Here is an 18557-nt window from a genome sequence, read left to right on the forward strand (position 1 = left end):
AAGCTGTAATGAGCATTTTTGTTCATTTTGTATTTTGAATTTGTCCAGTTCTTTCCTTAAAGTGAATTCCCAGCAGTGAGCTCACTGCATAAAAGGTTTGAACTCGGTTATGGCTTTTGGTTTGTACCAAGTAAGATCCTGCTTTCTAGAAGAGCAGATTAAATGTGGATGGTCACTAGCTCTGCACGTGTGTACGTGTCTCATGTTTCTCAGAGGTACCACTACTGAGCCTCCATGATATTTTGATAAAGTGTATTGTTTTTAAATCAGTCATCTTTTTTTTTTTAAGATTTGAATTTTCCTTTTTCTCCACAAAGCCCCCCAGTACATAGCTGTATAATTTTAGTTGTGGGTCCTTCTAGTTGTGCCATGTAGGGAATGCCGCCTCAGCATGGCCTGATGAGCGGTGCCATGTCTGCGCCCAGGATCCGAACCAGTGAAACCCTGGGCCACTGAAGTGGAGCGCACAAACTTAACTACTCGGCCACAGGGCTGGCCCCTAAATCAGTCATCTTTATTGAAGAAAATTTAGCAAAGATATAAATATATAAAGAAGGAAATAAAATATCCACTTAAAAAATATTTTTCCTTCCAAGTATATATTTCATAATGTTACATCATGTGGCTCTATGAAAGTATAACCTCTTCTCTATTATTGCATAAAGGCTTTACTCCTCTCTCTATTTTGGGATCTATTCTAAGTAATACTAGAGTGAACTTTCTTGTGAATAAATCTTTGTGCACATGTTGGACTCATTCCTTAGGAAAATTCCCGCAAGGAGAATTGCTAGGTAAATGAATATGGACATTGTTAAGGCTTTTGATGAATATTGAAAACTTGCTATTGAGGAAAGTTTTGCCACTTAATATGTCACCTGATTAGAAGTCTGTAGTAGACTGACTGGGTGAGAGCTGATGAGGGCGTGAGCCAGGTTGGTGGGTGGGGACAAAGGTGGAGCAGAGGGAAAATGCAAGCTGCATTTCTGACAGAAAATCTGCAGACCTTGGTGACAGATGGCTTATGGCATGCTTTGTATATGTGTGTTGGGGGACCATGTTGAAGGAGATTTCTACCCTATCTTCCACACAGGAATTTGTCAGGATGCAGATAAGATAATTTACAGGAAAACAAACTTGAGGTGCTGTGTAGATGAAAAAACTTGTTGACAGTGGTGGTAACCAAGCAATCCTGCCCAACAGAGCTGTTTCAAGGATGAAATGGGCTGGTGTGTGTAGAGCACCAAGGCTGTAGACAAATAGTCATTCTCTTGAGTGACACAGGACCTGGCACAAACTAGGGAGACAGATGTAGGAGAATTCCTACGTTTTATTCTCCTCCATTTGAGTCTCAGAGCACGTGGTCACTTGTTTCCCTTTTACTTTTCTCCTGCTTCCAGTGAGGAGGGAATCTGTTTAAACAGCTGAGGGAAGGGTCCAGGCTGGATTGATGGTCTTCCAGCATGGAAGGAGATACCTCTGTGTTTGGTAGGTCTTGGGTCCCTAAGGCAGAGGGAACCACTTGAGTCCACTTGTGGGCTGCAGCCTGACCTCTGGCTGCCAGGCCAGGCTGCATTGTGTGCTCAGCCTGGGGGAGGAGACTGAAGATGCGGATAAGGAGGCACTTCCGGTCCAGCCAAACAGGCGCAGGAAAGCCTCTGCAGAGGAAAGATTAGACACATTCTCTGATTTAGTGAAAACAACGGGGTAGGCAGTGGGACAAATACGGCCCCTCCCAAACTCCTTGGGAGTGGTATTGTTGATTATAATTGGAGGAGGACAACAGAGGGAGCCTGACCTGCTTGTGCAGAAGACGGAAACAGCAGGTTGGGTCTGGGAAGGCCTTTTTTTAGATCAGTTCAACAAACATGTTTAACAGACAGAAGCTCCCCATCTCAGAAAGGGATTAATGAGTGGGAAGGTTATCTTTCTTTTCTCCCGGGAAGCAAGGCGCCAGTATTTCCAGGCACATTCAAGACTTTTTGTCACGCACCTGCGCCCAGGTGCTGTGGTACAAAACAAATTAGGTCTGCCTGGGGAGCTGTCTGAATGGGGGCCCCCCCCCCCCGTGGGTCCCAGCAGTGGGCCTTCCTTCTCCTCTCACCTCTCTGTGGAAAACCAAATCTGTGCTTAGTGAATGACGCCTTCTCACTGTGGAAAGTGACAGAGCACTATGACTTCAACAAGATAATTCAGACATTTGCTTTGGTTGATGCTGATGAAATGCTGTTTCTTGGATTTTCATTTTCCTTACGTCTGGTACCTCAAATCTGTTGTGTATTTCTGGGAAAGAGGAAAATATAAAAGACAATAAATGTAAAGAATAAAATAATAATTTTTTTTATTGCCTTTCTTTTTTATTTTTGAAAATAGTATTCTGGCAATCTCAGGCCTACTTTAGTTTTTATTCTCATTTTTGTCTTTATCTTCTCCATGTTTTAAAAAATATTCCCAAGGGCTGCTTTTGAGTTCCCTCTCATCGATGGGTCCATGCCAGCCTCCCCTGGTGGTTATGCCCATGGCCTTGCCCAGTAGGGATTTATTTTTGCAAACCTCATTTATCCTGGCAGCAGCTCTGACTTAGAGTCAGGGGACCTGTGTACGCCCTTCTGGCTCTGTTGCTTGAATGCTCTGTGGCCTGAGGTAAGTCACTCTCTTGATTTCAAATCCCATCTCTGTAAAATGGGGAGAAAAAAGATGGCTCCTCCTGCTTCAGGAAGATTCTGTGTCAGAGTGCAGTGAGAGTGATTTCTGAGTGGTAATACGTGATACAGATGTGCAAGAGTTTGGTTTTCATTAGTGACACAAATAAACTATTGTTCTACCTCTTGGTTTTGGCTGTCATACAATGGATACTTGGTTTGAGGGAAGTCGGTATGAAAGAATGAAAGAATGAATCCACCATGTAGGGGACTCGTTGTGCTGAGACGTGGTTTAACAGAGAAGCACTGGTATACACAGTAAACTGGATAAAGCAACCCCAGAGTCTGGGTGGGGCATTCCTTACCTGCCTTGTGCAGGGGTGCAGCAGAGTAACAGAGAAAAACAAAAAGGTAGAAATAGAGCACTGCAAACAGATTTTTTTTAAAAGGGCCTCTCACTATATTAGGAAAACTGTCTTTTTTTTTTTTTTTGAGAAAGATTAGCCCTGAGCTAACTACTGGCAATCCTCCTCTTTTTGCTGAGGGAGACTGGCCCTGAGTTAACATCCATGCCCATCTTCCTTTACTTTATACGTGGGACGCCTACCCCAGCATGGCTTTTGCCAAGCGGTGCCATGTACGCACCCGGGATCCGAACCAGCGAACCCTGGGCCGCTGAGAAGCAGAACGTGCAAACTTAACCTCTGTGCCACCGGGCCAGCCCCAGGAAAACTGTCTTGCTTTTCAAGCACTACTATAGACTGAATGGAAGGGCAGAGTATAATTTGTTAAGAGTTAGAGGTTATTTTCTTCCCTAGAAAGAGCTAGATAGTACAGCCTCCCCAGAAGCAAACACTGTTGTCAGTTTTCTTTTGTACTCTTCCAGAGATATTTTATGCATAAACAGATAAATAATGATATGCTTCCCTTTATGTACTATGCGCAACTCGCTTCTTTCACTTAATGCATCTTGCAGGTGTCCATAGCAGGCTGCAGCATGCATTGATCTAGAGGTTCCATAATCTCTACAACCATTCTCCTGCTGATGGACTTTTAGGTTATTTTTCTATTTGCTATTACAAACATTGTTGTAATGAATACCCTCCTCCATGTGTCTTTGTACACATGTATCGGTATAAGTGTAGGATGGATTCCTAGAAGTGGAATTGCTGGGTCAGAGGGTGTGTCATAGTCTTTTTAGTTCTAAATGAATACTGCCCTCCATAGAGGTTGTGTTGATTTACCTCCCACCAGTGGTATATCAGTACCCCACTTCTCTATACCCTCTCCAATGCGAAGTGAACTTTGCCAACGTGAGATGGAAAATGGCCTCTGATTATAAAGTCATTATAGTTTTCATTATAAATTGTTTATACTTGGGGCCAGCCCCGTGGCCGAGTGGTTAAGTTTACATGCTCTGCTTTGGCGGCCCAGGATTTAGCCGGTTCGGATCCTGGGCATGGACATGGCACCGCTCATGAGGCCATGCTGAGGCGGCGTCCCACATACCACAAGTAGAAGGACCCACAACCAAAATATGCAACTATGTACTGGGGGGGTTTGGGAAGAAAAAGCAGAAAAAACAAAAAAGAAGATTGGCAACAGTTGTTAGCTCAGGTGCCAATCTTTAAAAAAAAATTATTTAGGGGCCGGCCCGGTGGCGCAGCAGTTAAGATAGCACGTTCTGCTTCTCAGTGGCCCAGGGTTTGCCAATTTGGATCCTGGGTGTGGAAATGGCACTGCTTGGCAAAAGCCATGCTGTAGTAGGCATCCCACATATAAAGTAGAGGAAGATGGGCATGGATGTTAGCTCAGGGCCAATCTTCCTCAGCAGAAAGAGGAGGATTGGCAGTAGTTAGCTCAGGGCTAATCTTCCTCAAAAAAAAATTTATTGATACTTAAAATTACAATTGTAAATTCATTAGAGTTTTGAATTTACTCTTATGAGTGAGGCTGATCGTTTAAAAAATATTTAAGTGCCATTTTTATTTTCTTTCTTGTAAACTATCTGCTTATGTCCTTTGCCCGTTTTTTTCTATTGGGTTATTCTCTTTTTCTTATTGATTTGCAGGAAGTCTTTACACATTTAAGGAAATTAGTCCTTAGTCATATGTATTTCAGATATTTTAATTAGTTCATCTTTTATTGTTTTGCCATGCAGAATTTTTTTTATTGAGTTCATAATAGTTTACAACATTGTGAAATTTCAGTTGTACATTATTTCTTGTCTGTTACCATGTGAGTGCTCCCCTTCACCCTCTGTGCCCACTCCCTAGACTCCTTCCCCTTGGTAACCACTGAAGTGTTCTCTTTGCCTGTGTGTTTCTTCCACATATGAGTGAAATTATACAGTGTGTCCTTCTCTGTCTGGCTTATTTTGTTTAACATAATACACTCAAGGTCCATCCGTGTTATTGTGAATGGGATGATTTTGTCCTTTTTTATGGCTGAGTAGTATTCCATTATATATATATATATATATTTATATATACCACATATATATACCATATATATATATATATACACATCACATTTTCTTTATCCAATCATCGGTTGATGGGCACTTGGGTTGCTTCCATGTCTTGGTTATTGTGAATAACGTGCCACGCAGAATTTTTAAAAAATTAAATTAGTCAAATTCATCAATCTCTTTATTTTATGGCCTTGATTTTGAGTAATTCTTAGAAAGCCTTTCCCTACTTTAAGCTTTCATACGTATCGTGCTGTCTTCTAGTACTTTTATGCTTTTATTTTTAAAAATCCAAATCTTTAATCCATGTGGAATTTATTTTAGTATAACGAGTGAGATAGAGTTCCAACTTAATTTTTTCCCAGAAAGACGTGGGTTTTGATTCCGGCACTTCTACTCATTAGCTGTGTAATTTTGAACAAATTAATTAACCTCTCTGAACCTCAACTTCCTTATCTGTATAATGGGAATAGTAATACTTACCTAATGAGGCTGTTGAAAAAGTTAAATAAGATTATATATGGAGGGGCTGGCCCCGTGGCTGAGTGGTTAAGTTTGCGCGCTCCGCTGCAGCGGCTCAGGGTTTTGCTGGTTCGGACGGATCCTGCATGCGGACATGGCACTGCTCATCAGGCCATGCTGAGGCGGCATCCCACATGCCACAACTAGAAGGACTCACAACTAAAAATACACAGCTATGTACCGGGGAGCTTTGGGTAGAAAAAGGAAAAAAATAAAATCTTAGAAAAAAATTATATATGGAAAACATTTAGCACAATTCCGGGCACATAGTAAGTGTTCAAATTATGGTCCAGATACCCAGGAACCTGGGAAAACATTCCCTTTGTTCAGCAAAGGGAAGAAGTTCTAGGTGGCTAGGATACAGAGGTCACCTTGCAACACACTAGTGTGTGACTTATGGTGAATCACGTCATGACTTAAACCCTCAGTTTTCCTCATCTGCATAATGAATGATGAGAACTAGCTCATGAGACTGGTGGCAGGTCCAGATTAGATCACTTCTATGAAAGTATTTTGTAAACTGTAAAGAGCCATATAAAAATGCTGGAGCTTATGGCCCAGTGAATGAGGAGCAGCCACGGCACAGGTGGGTGTTTGACATCTCTGGCCAGGAAGAATAATTAACTTGCAGTAACGTGAAATTAGCAGCTGATGTATAGCAAGTGAGCTTGCAGCCGTTGATGACAGTAATGTTTCGTAATTGCCTTCTGGTAATTAAGCGATAACGAGCTTCCCGAGACAGAACCTTGTTAGAGTGACAGTGGGATCAAGTGCTTTCAGTTCAATGTATACATCTTGAACACAGCAGTGGGATATGCAGACATGAGTGTCTTGTTGAAGCATGGTCCTTGTCCTTAAGGTCAGTAGGGGCAACTGACATGTGGAGCACAGCCCCCTTCACCAGGCAGATGCACACGTGGAGAGGTGCTTGGAGGAAGGTCCCCATTACCCTGGGGTCGTCCAGGAGGGAAAGACTCACCTGCAGAGCCCATTATGTCAGTCTGAACCCAGTCTCTGGAGTCTGGCCCAAATTCTAAAGAACCCCAGCTCAGTAATGCCTTCTTCAAATGTTACTTGTTCTCCTTTTGTGTTCCTCTGTTTGGTTGTTTTGGATTCATCAGGCATATCTTGTTTCTCATGCCCTGCTCTTCTCCCTCCACGGCTTCTGGGTGGGCCTGGTCTTGTTCTTAGGACCTCTGTTCCTATTAGACCTGACTACTTAATTTTTCTCTGAGTAGGGTTGCCAGATAAAATATAAGCTGCCCAGTTAAATTTGAATTTCACATAAACAACTAATAATTTTTTAGTATAATATGTCCCATGCAACATTTGGGTTGTACTCATGTACTAAAGAATTATTCGTATGTCCTGTACAATATTTGGAATAAACTTATGTTAAAATTTATTTGTTGCTATCTGAAATTGAAATTTAACTGGATGTCCTCTTTTTTCTTTCCTCCTTCCCTCCCTTCTTCCTTCTCTCTCTTTTTCTCTTTCTTTCTTTTGTCTAACAACCCTACCTGGGCAGCCCTGATTTGAAATACTATAAAATGGCATTTGCTATACTGATGTTTCATGGAGCCTAAGTAGCGAGCGATATTAAAAGGTATTGGAACAGAATTCTCAGCTGAAATCATGTTTGAGAAATCCAGGATTAAACACGGTTAGCCAGTTTTCTTTATTATGGGGATTTTCAGTACCTTTGACATCTCCAAGATTGAGTTATTGTATTTAGTATTTCTCAGAGTTATGTCCCCGTGAAGCTCTTCCCCCCTTCCCCCTTCCTGAGTGTTTAGTATCGTTGGACAAACGTTGGCTGAATGCTGGGGGTCTTTGGGAATCAGTTCTGTTTGTAGATCATGAGTTCTGATTTTGGGTTTTGGGAAAATACCACTCTGTAGGAAACAAAAAACCTTTGTATAATATTATGGTTATATTTTTGTTTTAAAAATTTATAAAATATACACATAGATGTGGGTGTATATAAACAAAAAAACTAGAAAGATGTATACCAAAATGTTAACCATAATTATCTCCAGGAGTGGGTGTGGGTAGGGAAGAGATAATAGGCGATTTTCTCTTCCTTTTTGTTTGGCTGTATTTTCTGCATTCAATATATATGACTCTTGTCAAAAGGGTTAAGAAAACATTTGATTATTATATTTTTTAAAGTTGCCTCTCTAGCAACTCAGTGATACAGGGTCTGTCATCCCCATCTTATGGATAAGGAAACTTTACACAGCTCTTTGGCAGACCCAGGTCTCTTGATTTCCGGCGCGTGCTGTCTCTTTGGTTTGAGAGAATGGCAGCACACACTGTCCTGAGCAGGGGCCAGGCGCCTGTTTACCCAGCTCCCTCGGTTTATAGACCGAGGTTCGGACCCCAAAAGGGAAGAGGACCTGAATGAGATACGTGGATTTTGAACAAGGACGAGTTGCCAAAGTATCATTTTCTTGAGCGGGGGCTGAGGGTCAGAAGGCAGGACGGTGGGGTGGAGATCTGGCGTCTGTTCACTGGAAACCTTGACTTTATCTGTTACACTGAGCCCAAAGGGCAAGGAGAAAAATGTACTGATGTACAACAGTGAATACAGTTGGCTTTTTTTTTTTTAAAAGAAAAGTCACTTTGATAAATGATTTGTGTTGCCAAAATCACATTGCTTAGAATGTTTTTTTCTTTTTAAGCTTTTCATAGTATGTCTTGTTTCCTGTGTCGTTTTAAAAATCATTTTTCTTTTTCTCGTCTATTTTTCCCTTGTTGAGTCTCATATATACATCCATTTATTTAGAGCTTTTGTGGTGATTATGATATTTGGGGTTTTGCTTGTTTATCCAAGTAGTGTTCCTATTTATATCCTCTGTGCCCGGTACTTAAGTTACATGGATGAACGATGACTGAATTGTGGGAGAGGTATGCGAGGGAAAAGTCTGGTAGGTCCAGTTCCTAAAAGAGACCTGGGCTCTGAGGGCGCAGAGAGGAGCAGGGTTTGTATGATCTGGAATCTGTGTGTGGCCCTATCAATGTGGGTGTGCTGCTCCCAGAGCAGGGAGATTCTGGAACACTGTGGTTCAAAGGGGCCTGGGATTCCATTCAGCTGAGCCTCTGAAACCTCGTAACAGGTATAGCATGAGGCAGGGGACGGCAGCACCCTATTTCAGAAGGAGTCAAATGGATCTGGATTTGAATCCTTGTCCTAAGACTGACTAGCTGTGTGACTTTAGCATAACCCCTCCTGCCTCAGTTTCCTCTTCAGTAAGTTAGGGATGATAATGATAGTACCTACCTCACAGGGTTGTTGTGAGGATTAATTGAGTGAATACATATAGAAGGGTACCTGGCACATAATAAGTGTTGAGTAAGTGTCAACTATTATTATTATTGACAATAATAGACCGTCAAATCCCTAGAGTAGTGCTTGGCCGCTAGCGTATCTTGCAACATGTTTGTTCCCCAAAGTATGAGTTTTCTTGTCGATTTAGGGCTGAGAATAACTAACCGCCTCTGAAAGGGTTCCCCCTCCTGGGATGCTGTCTCATCACCTTGTGATTGGTGGTGCCTGAGCTGTTACCTACCAAACAGAAGGGCTTCCTCAGAGTAGTTTCCAGAGAATCCTGTGAGCTTTTCATTCACCAGTGTGTTTTCTATTAGAAACAGAACAGTAACCACAGCAGGTAACCTGCACGTTAAGTCCAGCCCTGCCACAGACAGCCTGCATTTTTAAAGAGAACAAACACGTTTTTTCCAGATGTTCATTTAAAAAACATTCAACAGAGCATTAGCATTATAATTTCTTATAGAAAGGAGAACGGCTTTCACGTTTACTCTGTGGCTCTTTCCAGGTGGTAACCACATGAGTCTTGACTATGAGCATTGACACTCACCAAGTGACTTTCTTGCCTTCTTTTCCTGAAGGTGCATAATTTGGGCCCTGTTAACCTTCTCTTAGGAGCCTTGTTTCTCAGGTCTTTATTTTTGGACATTCTCCTCTGGATTCTCTGCTTTGTTTCTTTAACCTTTGCCAAAGATGGAGAAATACATGTGTGGCAAACAGTTTAAGCACAGAAACAGAATGGAGCCAAGTCCTGTGTTCTCTGCTCATTGGCTCTTGAAAGCAGCGAGTTGTCCGTGTGTGGTCTGCAGGGCCTCCCATCTTCCTGTTCTCCTTGTGCCTATCCTTGACTTGTATTTTCTTTTTGCTTTTAACAGCTTTATTGAGTTTTAGTTAACATACCATGTCCCTGAGTTTTTTCCTGGAGTCTGACCTTGATTCTTATTTAAACTACTATAGTGGGGTAGAAAGAGTTTTGGATTTGAAGCCAGAAGGGAAGAGGAAAAGGAAATCACATTTATTGAGTGTTTGCACTTCACCATTCAATTCATCAGATCTTTCTTTAGCTCCTACTATGAGCCAGGCATTGTGAAGGGCACTACAGGGTAGTGGTTCCAGGACATGGGAGCTGGAATTTCAGCTCTACTGGTTAAGTGGAACTCACTGGTAAGTGGGACCTTAACATCTTCTTATTTAACATCTCCTGTGCCTCAGGATCCCCATCTGTCAAGTTAGAATGCTAATAGTGTCCACCAATAGGAGTGATGTGAGGATGAAATGAATTAATAATATAGAGCGAGATGATGATGGTGATGATGATGACAATGACAATAACGATGATGGAGAGGGGTTGGGATCAGGACTCAACCAGACAGACACTCACTGCTCTCATGTTGCTCACAGTCGTGTATGTGTGTGTATGAGTGTGAGTGTAGGGTAGAGGTGCTGAGGGATGGACTTGGAATGTGAGACAGGTATAAAGAATTAAGTAGAGTAAAGCACAGTGAGTATTACTACAGGGCAGCGGAGAGTATTGTGGAAGTGCACAGCAGGGAGCCCCAGCCTCGTCTCAGGTCAGAGAAGCATACTAGAGAGAGTGATGTTCGAGTGAAATTGAAAGGAGGAATAAAAGTTAGCTCGGCGAGGGGCAGTAAGGGGAGGTTATGTTCTGTGTTCTGGGCAAGAAGAAACAGTATACGTGAAAGTCTGAAGAGAAAAGCAGTCCTGTGGTATTTAAGGAACTGAGGAGATCCAGTGAGTCCAGAGCATGGGATGTGAGGAGAGTGGTGAGACATGGAACTAGCAATGAAGTCAGAAATCAGACCATGGAAAACTTGTGAGTCACGTTGAGGAATTCGAATGACTAAGAGCCAGGTATTATCCTTGGGGTTTCCATTAATTCCTTCAAGCATCACAACTCTGTGATATAGGTGTTATTAGACCCATTTTGTTTAGGCTCTGAAAAATTGTCACTTACCCAAAGGCACAGACTTAGAAGATAGTAGAGTCAGGATTTGAACCTAGGTCTCTCTAGCTCCAAAGCTAGAGTTCTATTGATGATACTGTATGCCTTCTGAACTTGAAGTCTGGCTGTTAGCTTTATGACTTTGGACTACCCTCAGTTTACTTACCTGTAAAATAGGTAGCATATTAATAAATACCAGCTCATAGACTTGTAAAAACAAATGGGAATATACATAAAGTGCCCAGTATAGTGTCTGGCATATAGCAAGTTCAATGACTGCTTATGGACCCAGATTCTTGACAGAGAAATGTTTTCCCTTCACGGTCCCATGAACTGAGACAGAACCCCATGAGCTGCCACCTGCTTGTTGGCTTGGTTGTCAGTCATCTTTCCAAGGACCACTTGAAATCCTCCTAGAAATCACCTTTGCATCACCTTCGTAGAAGGGAATCTACTCCCTGAGCTACTTGCCGGGTCTCAGTGCAGAGGGCTCTCCTTCTGGCCTGTAGCCCTGCAGTCACTTGAGCTTCAGTTCACTGGTAGGGGTGACCCCGAGGCTTCTCTGCTTCTCCCAAGCATCCTTCCCTTCATGGAGTCCCTGAGCATCCTTTTCCTCTTCCTCTGGAGTCCACTGGGCTTGTTTTGCCTACACCTTATGAAATGAATTCCTTTGCTGGTTTGAATTGTATTTAACTTTATTGGTCTCAAGGGCAGAGACTGTCTCAACTGTGTACTTCCTACAGTGATTAGCACAGTACTATATTAGGGACTCAATAGATTACCAATTGTTTTCACCAGGGTAGGGCTTTATGGATACCAAGGCTCTCTTGTATAGTTTTTTTTTGGTAAGGAATATTGGCTCTGAGCTAACATCCGTGCCAATCTTCTTCTATTTATTTGTATGTGGGTCACCGCCACAGTGTGGCTTGATGAGTGGTGTAGGTCTGCGCCCAAAATCTGAACCCACGAACCTCAGGATACCGAAGTGGAGTACACGAACTTAACCACTATGCCATCCAGCCAGCCCCAAGATTTTTTTTTTAAATCTTCACAAGAGTCCTCTGAAGTAAATGAACATGTAGTATTCTTTTTAGCACAAGTTGGAGAAACTAAGGCCTACACTTAAGCAATATGTCCGTTAATTCTTTAATTCTGTAGAGATTTACTAGGTGTAAATCTGTCTCATGGGCTAGGAGAAGAGAGCTGAAAGAGGTAATCCCTTCCTTCAAGGATGAGGCAGACATTGGAACAAATAATTATACACAGCAAGTGAAGTTTTAGGACAAAGAAATGATGAAAGTATTTAACTTTATTTAAAAATAGGGAAGATCAGCGAAAAATTCAGAGAGAAAGAAATGGTTGCATTGAACCTTCAAGGATTGACTTCATGCCGCAGATAGGGTGGGAGGGAGGGCATCCCAGGCAGAGGATATACCACAGCTCATAGGCGTGAGAAGACAGGCACTCTGGGAGGCTCTGCAGCATCAGCTTGGCTGACAGGAGGTCCATAGGAACGGGCTGCTGGTAGAAGGAAAAGATGGCGATAACTCCCACTGGTAAGACCCCAAGGTCCCCAGGGCCTTCAGGAGACTGAGAGGGCCCTTCCCAGTCATGCAGTCTCCCAGTCCCTAGGCCTCCTTCCTAGAGGCATACACAGTCATTACGTAATCTGCTTTAAACTTTGGAAGGGCTCCCTTTTGTCTCTGCTTCCCTGCCCTTCCAGCTTGTCTGCACATAGATTGTAATCTCCTGTCCATGCTAAAAGAACACAGATCTTATCACAGGAGCGACCTGTGACCTGACTACTTGGAAGAATAAAGGTTACCAGGTGAAAGGACATCTCTGTCATTTACTCTCTGTGGCGTGACGTAACTGAGAAGGCATAAAGTCTGTCTTCGACCAAACACCTGTGTTCCTCTTTCACGGGCAGGGTCACCAGAGGGGAGCATTAAATTGCTCTTCAAATGAGTCAGACCCGTTGTTCCCAGGAGACGGGGCTGGTGCAGCGTGAGCTCCGTGGGCAAGTCTGACCAGGCCCCTCTCACACTTGCCTGTGTTTGCCTTGCAGCTGTGTAAATGAGTATGGAAGATTATGATTTCCTGTTTAAAATTGTTTTAATTGGCAATGCTGGTGTGGGGAAGACGTGCCTAGTCCGACGATTCACTCAGGTAAGAGAACTCACAAGGCCAGGGTTGGGTTTCTCAGTCTGGCCTGCGGGGTTAGGGGAACCTAATAGGGAGGGTGAGGGGTCCCAGTGCTAGGCTCTTGGCTGCTAGTTCTTAACATGCCCTTTGAAAGTGCTCCAGCTTTGCAGCCTAGACTAGACTTTTTTAAACCTTCTCGAGGGAGTATGGCTGTGTGGATCACCCCCCCACCATTCTTCTTGTTGCTTCCTTTAATGAAAAGGGCAAGTAGTTTTGCTTTCAGTGTGTAGTATCAAAAATACATTATTAGGTAAGAAATAGATTATTAGTTAATAGGAATCCAAAGGTAGAAACCAATGAATCTGGACATCAAATTATACCTATTAATTTTTTTAAAACTCAAATACAAATTAAACCAGTCGAACTCCCTGTGTATGCCTTCTCCTGTCCTCCCAGAAAACGGAATGAATCATTTTCGTTTAGAACCACATGTGCTGATTTTTCTAGATCTGTTAAATGGGAATGAAATTTGCATGATCTAAGAACAATTTCTCTTTGGAGCTACCCTTTTGAGAATTATTGCCAGCGATTATATACCTGTTTTTATATAGAAATGAGTAGGAAATCATTCTGAAATTGACTTTTCTTTTGTGTTTTCCTGGAAGAATATGAATGGCATCCTTTTCAGGATTATCATGCATTTTCATAAGGTGCCAGTTGGGAAAGTTGAGAGTAGCTCCTCTCTCTAAGGCGCAGGGCAACCTGGTGCCATGGAAAGAACACTGGCCCGAGAGCCGAGACACAGGTCCTAGTCCTGGCTCTGCCCGAGGCTGATCATGTGATGAGGGAGGGGCTCCCTGCCTCTCTGCTGCACATGAGGGGCCTGGTGATCTCCAAGGCCCCTTCGAGCTCTGCCAGTCTGTGGTTCTGTGGAAAACGGGAGAGGCAGATTGGATAACACAAACAGCTTCAGGGCATGGGCACCTTTGGAAATGCCAAGGTTTTTCCCGTGATAATGAGCACGTGCTTTTTACTAAGCCTTGGCCTGGTTGAAATCAAAAGTAGCAAGCTAACAGGCATCTGGGCTCAGTCAACCACCATGGCGTTATGTTGGAAACTCCAACTGGTTTTACTTCCACTTTACGTTAGTCATCTTTTCTGCTTTTGGCAGGAGGACAAGACTGCAGAGATGTAGAGAAGTTTTCAGTCCCTGTGTCAAAAGTTGCCCTTGACCTTGTCTTATTACTGAAAGATCCCTTAGAGCTTATTCTGCCCACTACTCTCCTTTCACACATGAAAAACTCAGATGTGAGGGATGAAATGACTTGTTAGCCTTTTGTGTCATGTTAGTGGCAAGGCTAGCATTAGAACCTAGGTCTCCTGGTTTTCAGCCTGATCATTTTTATCTTCTGCATGTTCTAAGCTCTGAGACCATAGAAATCTGGCTTTTCTCTTTTAAAACAAACCTTGTTATTAGAGGTAAAAGTGCTTGTTTTTGAACACTGATTTTTACCAATAAGCACACCACCTCTTATTGTTCTCTTTTATCTACTTTTTACCCCTCCCAGTCCCTCAACTGCCCCCAAAGTTCATATTTCATAGACAGGATTATGTTTGTTTGTTATTTAATAGACAGTTAAAATGAATTGGATTCAGCTGTTCTTGAGGCCTAAGGAGTTGGGGAACAAAATGATGGGGGAGACATTGGGGAGGATTTGTTTTATTTTTTGGCATTTGTTAGACTGAGAAACAGCTGGAGCTATAAACTTCAAGCTTGGCAGCCTTGTGTTTGAGCCAAACCAAAATAGAAGAAAATTGATTCAATATTTGTAAGTAAAGTTATGAATGTTTATATTTACATCTTTTGCAGACGTGCACTGGAACATTTTTATTGGTTTGAAGCTCAGTCTTTTAAGTTCAAATTTTAATTAAAGAACTCTCTTGCTAGGGAATGGACTTAATTAAAGATGCCCCAGTCTTAGCTGCTAGAGCTAATAGAGTCTCTTTTACTTTAATTTCTGGAAATTCTGGAATATAAGTGAAGTGGAAAGAGAAACGAGGTGAGGAGTTCGTTCTTGATAGAACTACTACCTCCAATTCCCTCCCTAAGCTTACAGGAAATATTATGTAACAGTAAATTACATTATACATGTAATTTTGCTAAAATCTTATCTTTCTAGTTCAGCTTTCGGTTTGAGGTAAAGCTGGGTTTTTGTTTTGAAATGCGTCAGCCTCAAATTTATTGAATTTGAGCCCAGAGAGGGGAACTGGTTTGCCTGAGATCACACAGAGATCCTAAGGCTACTGCCTCCTGATTTAGCACTATTTCTACTATATTTTCTCCCTGAGTGATTTTATTTTCCTTGATTATTTTCCCAGTGTCATTGACCCTGATCTCATGAAATTATGTATGTTTGGTACCATTGCACTGAGGAAAATAGTTGTCACCCTCAGGGCAGAGGGAAATTCAAAAGCTTCGCTGTCTCATTCATACTTCTCGTACTGAGTGCTTATTTGTTTTTTCATATTGGCTGTCCACCCCGTGGCTGTCTATGCCCTAGCCTGATAACCAGTTTTAATCTTCCTTGATTTTGCCTCTTTTACAGCGCCTGTCTGTTTTGCCCTCGTTCTCACAGTCTTGATCTCATCCCTGTGGCTTTGTGCTCCTCGGTTGTATCCTTGTGTCTGATTTTTCTGTTTCATTCTTTGACATCAGATCCCCCTGCCCCTTCCCAGTTCTCTCCCTTCAGCTTCTCTGTCCTTCTCCCCCTTTCCCTTTCTTTCTTCTTCTTTCAAGCATTTCTCCCTCCCCTTCCTCGCTTCTCTCTCCTCCCCTCAAAACATACGTGCAAAGTTAAGTTAAACAGGGCTCCTAGGACACTAAACAGAGTTCTCTTTTCTCCTAGTTAACTCAGCCAAAAGAAGGGGCTGGCAATGGGTACTGATGGGAGACAGGGAGGAGAATGTCATTTAATTGAAAGATTGGCTTAATTGTTATTTTCCATTATTTCTTCCGTAGGGTCTTTTCCCCCCAGGTCAAGGAGCCACAATTGGAGTTGATTTTATGATTAAGACAGTGGAGATTAATGGTGAAAAAGTGAAGGTAAGATGCAAAGTGTTCAGTAAGGCTCTCATTGTGCTGTGTGAGAAGAAGTAGTATTTTCCTAACATTTATTTAATCTCCTCATTGAAACCCTTATTGAAAATGATATACTCGGCCCTGGCAGTTTATTTCCAAACAGAATTCTTCTCTTTCCTTTATGGGGGCAGGAAGAGGTTGTGGATGATGTGTTTACAGATGGGAAGACAGAGAGAGAAGGGCTCAGGCAAGTTGGTCCTGTCTCCTGTCCCATCAGAGGTGATGGAAAAAAAGGAAGAAATTTCTTTTTGGGATCATCTGAGTTGGGCCAATAAGCAGTGCTACCTCTTCTGAACAGCAGCCCCAGGAGAGAGCCTCCTGATTCCTCTGTTTGTTGTGGGTCATTCAGTTATATGAATCATTTACTAGAGTCATCCTGTCTCTCCCACCCTACCCCTATCCCTAGGAAGAGAGAAATACTAAATGAGGGGCCCAGGAGGGATCCATGATCTCTCTCTTCCCCTTTGTGGCCTCTGGATGGTTTGGTACCTGTAAGAACTATGGTATGTCCAGCAACAGGTGAAGGGAGGTAGTTTTTATCCAGGGCCTAATATGTGGCAGTCCCTCTGCTAGGTGCTTTTACATGTGCTGTCATATTTAACTTAATCCTTACTGTGAACCCTGTGAGGTAAGTGGTAAATTGTCTTCATTTTATAGGTTTCAGAGAGGTTGAGTGACTTATTTGTCCATGGCTAAACAGTTAGGAAGGTAGGCAGGATCTGAACCAGTTTACTGAGTCAGGGCACCCGCTGCCTCCCTGGGTCTCCTCTGCCGTGAGAGAAGAGAGGAATGAAGGCACAATAGGCCTGTCCCCTTGGAGCAAGGAAAGGAAGAAGGTGATGGGAAGAAATGTGAAGTGAGACTGAATCATGTGGAAGGAGGGTAGAGAGACTGATCTTTGGCACGGTGGTCTACCTGCCCCTCAGAGTTTGTGAAATTCCACTCTCAGATCATTCAGAGCTGAGGCCCATGGAAAGAAGCGATGACCCTGGCATTAGCAGCACAGTGAAAACTGTGGCATCAGGGTTCCAGCTAGATTCCAACCTAAGCATCCCAAGTTTGAGTCCGCGTCATTTGTACCCTTCTCCCATGTGTACGTGTGCTCCTGCCTTCGAATGCCTTGGCAAGGGCAGAGGAGCTCCAGGTGCTTTTGCGGCATTTCATAGGCCCACAGAGAAGTGTTTAGGATGAGGCTCCTGAGTGGGGGCAGAAGCTCTCCCAGCGTCTCTTCCAGCCCTGACTCCTCAAAGTGATTCCTTACTGTAGACACATCTACACCCAAAATGATGGTGATGGAGAGCTGGGGGCCCTGGAAAACAAAAGCAGAGTGTAAAATTCACGTAAATGCCAACTGAAAAGCTCAGAAAAGTAGTGCGTTGGGGTGGGGAGAAGGAGCTAGGATGCGGGGATGGGAAGGACACAGGAGTGTGGCCCCAAGAGGTGTTGGTGGGAAGAGCCACTGGTAGCTTTCTATTGTTCCAGCAGAGTGGAAGTGATTGTCATCCCGAGGAGTGGAGTAAAGATAAATACTGGTTCAGGCATTTTACTTCCAAATGTTTGAGTTTCTCATTTATATACATGTATGTGTGGGAGTTCATTCCTTTGACCAGAAATATTAGTGCCTACCGTGTGCTAGGCACTGGGAATGAATAGATGTGGATAAGAAATGGTGGCCACTGTGAAAGAACTGGCTCGTTTTTCTTTCCTGAATCCCTGGGTGTAGGTATTATATTTATTCCATTTTCTGTGAACCATAACCTCATTTTTAAGTGCTTATTACACTCAGCTAAAATCCATTTTGTTTTTTAATAACATCTGACTCCACCATGAGACCACAGGCTCTCCAAGAGCAAGGTTTCTATCTTCCTCCTCTTGTGTTGGTACAGCTCCTGTCCCCGTCGTGGCTTTAGGCCTCTAGACCTTAATCTATGAGAAGTGAGTGTTGCTAATCTCCTAAATCCAGTCCTAATTAATTCACCTGTGGTTCTTTCTAGCCATATATGTAGATTCAAGATACAAAGTGACCCTCTTCAACCACATTAATCCAAGGGCCTCATTAACACTTGGACACATGAAGAGCAACTTCTCAGTCCTTCAGTAGAAGAGGGCAGAGCTGCTCAGGCTTCACCAAGGAAACAGTTGTCTTATTGTTGTCCTCATTCTTTAACATTTGGTGAATGCCTCTTCTTGGTGACGTTGAAGTCTTCTTGCTAGCAGTTTGCAGGCTTTCTCAGAGCCCCATAGAGGCAATGGAAAAGAGAATCCACTGGTGGTTTGTACAGGATCATCTGCCACGCGAGTGCCAGGGCAGGACTAGAACCTGGATCTCTCTCCTGACTTCTCATCAC

General features: G+C 42.9%; 1 protein-coding gene across 4 annotated transcripts in view; it reads left to right on the plus strand.

Moving 5' to 3' along the window:
• RAB30 (RAB30, member RAS oncogene family) overlaps positions 1–18557 on the plus strand; it is an 88632-nt gene that overhangs the window by 52843 nt on the left and 17232 nt on the right. For 3 of the 4 annotated variants that reach the window (XM_005612006.4, XM_070272056.1, XM_023644131.2), the window contains 2 exons: positions 12994–13094; positions 16090–16173. In XM_005612006.4, coding sequence (XP_005612063.1) covers positions 13002–13094; positions 16090–16173 — 177 coding nt within the window. In that variant the 5' untranslated portion in view covers positions 12994–13001. 4 annotated transcript variants of the gene reach the window in all.

This window comes from Equus caballus, chromosome 7, assembly GCF_041296265.1.
Source record: "Equus caballus isolate H_3958 breed thoroughbred chromosome 7, TB-T2T, whole genome shotgun sequence".
Taxonomy (NCBI): domain Eukaryota; kingdom Metazoa; phylum Chordata; class Mammalia; order Perissodactyla; family Equidae; genus Equus; species Equus caballus.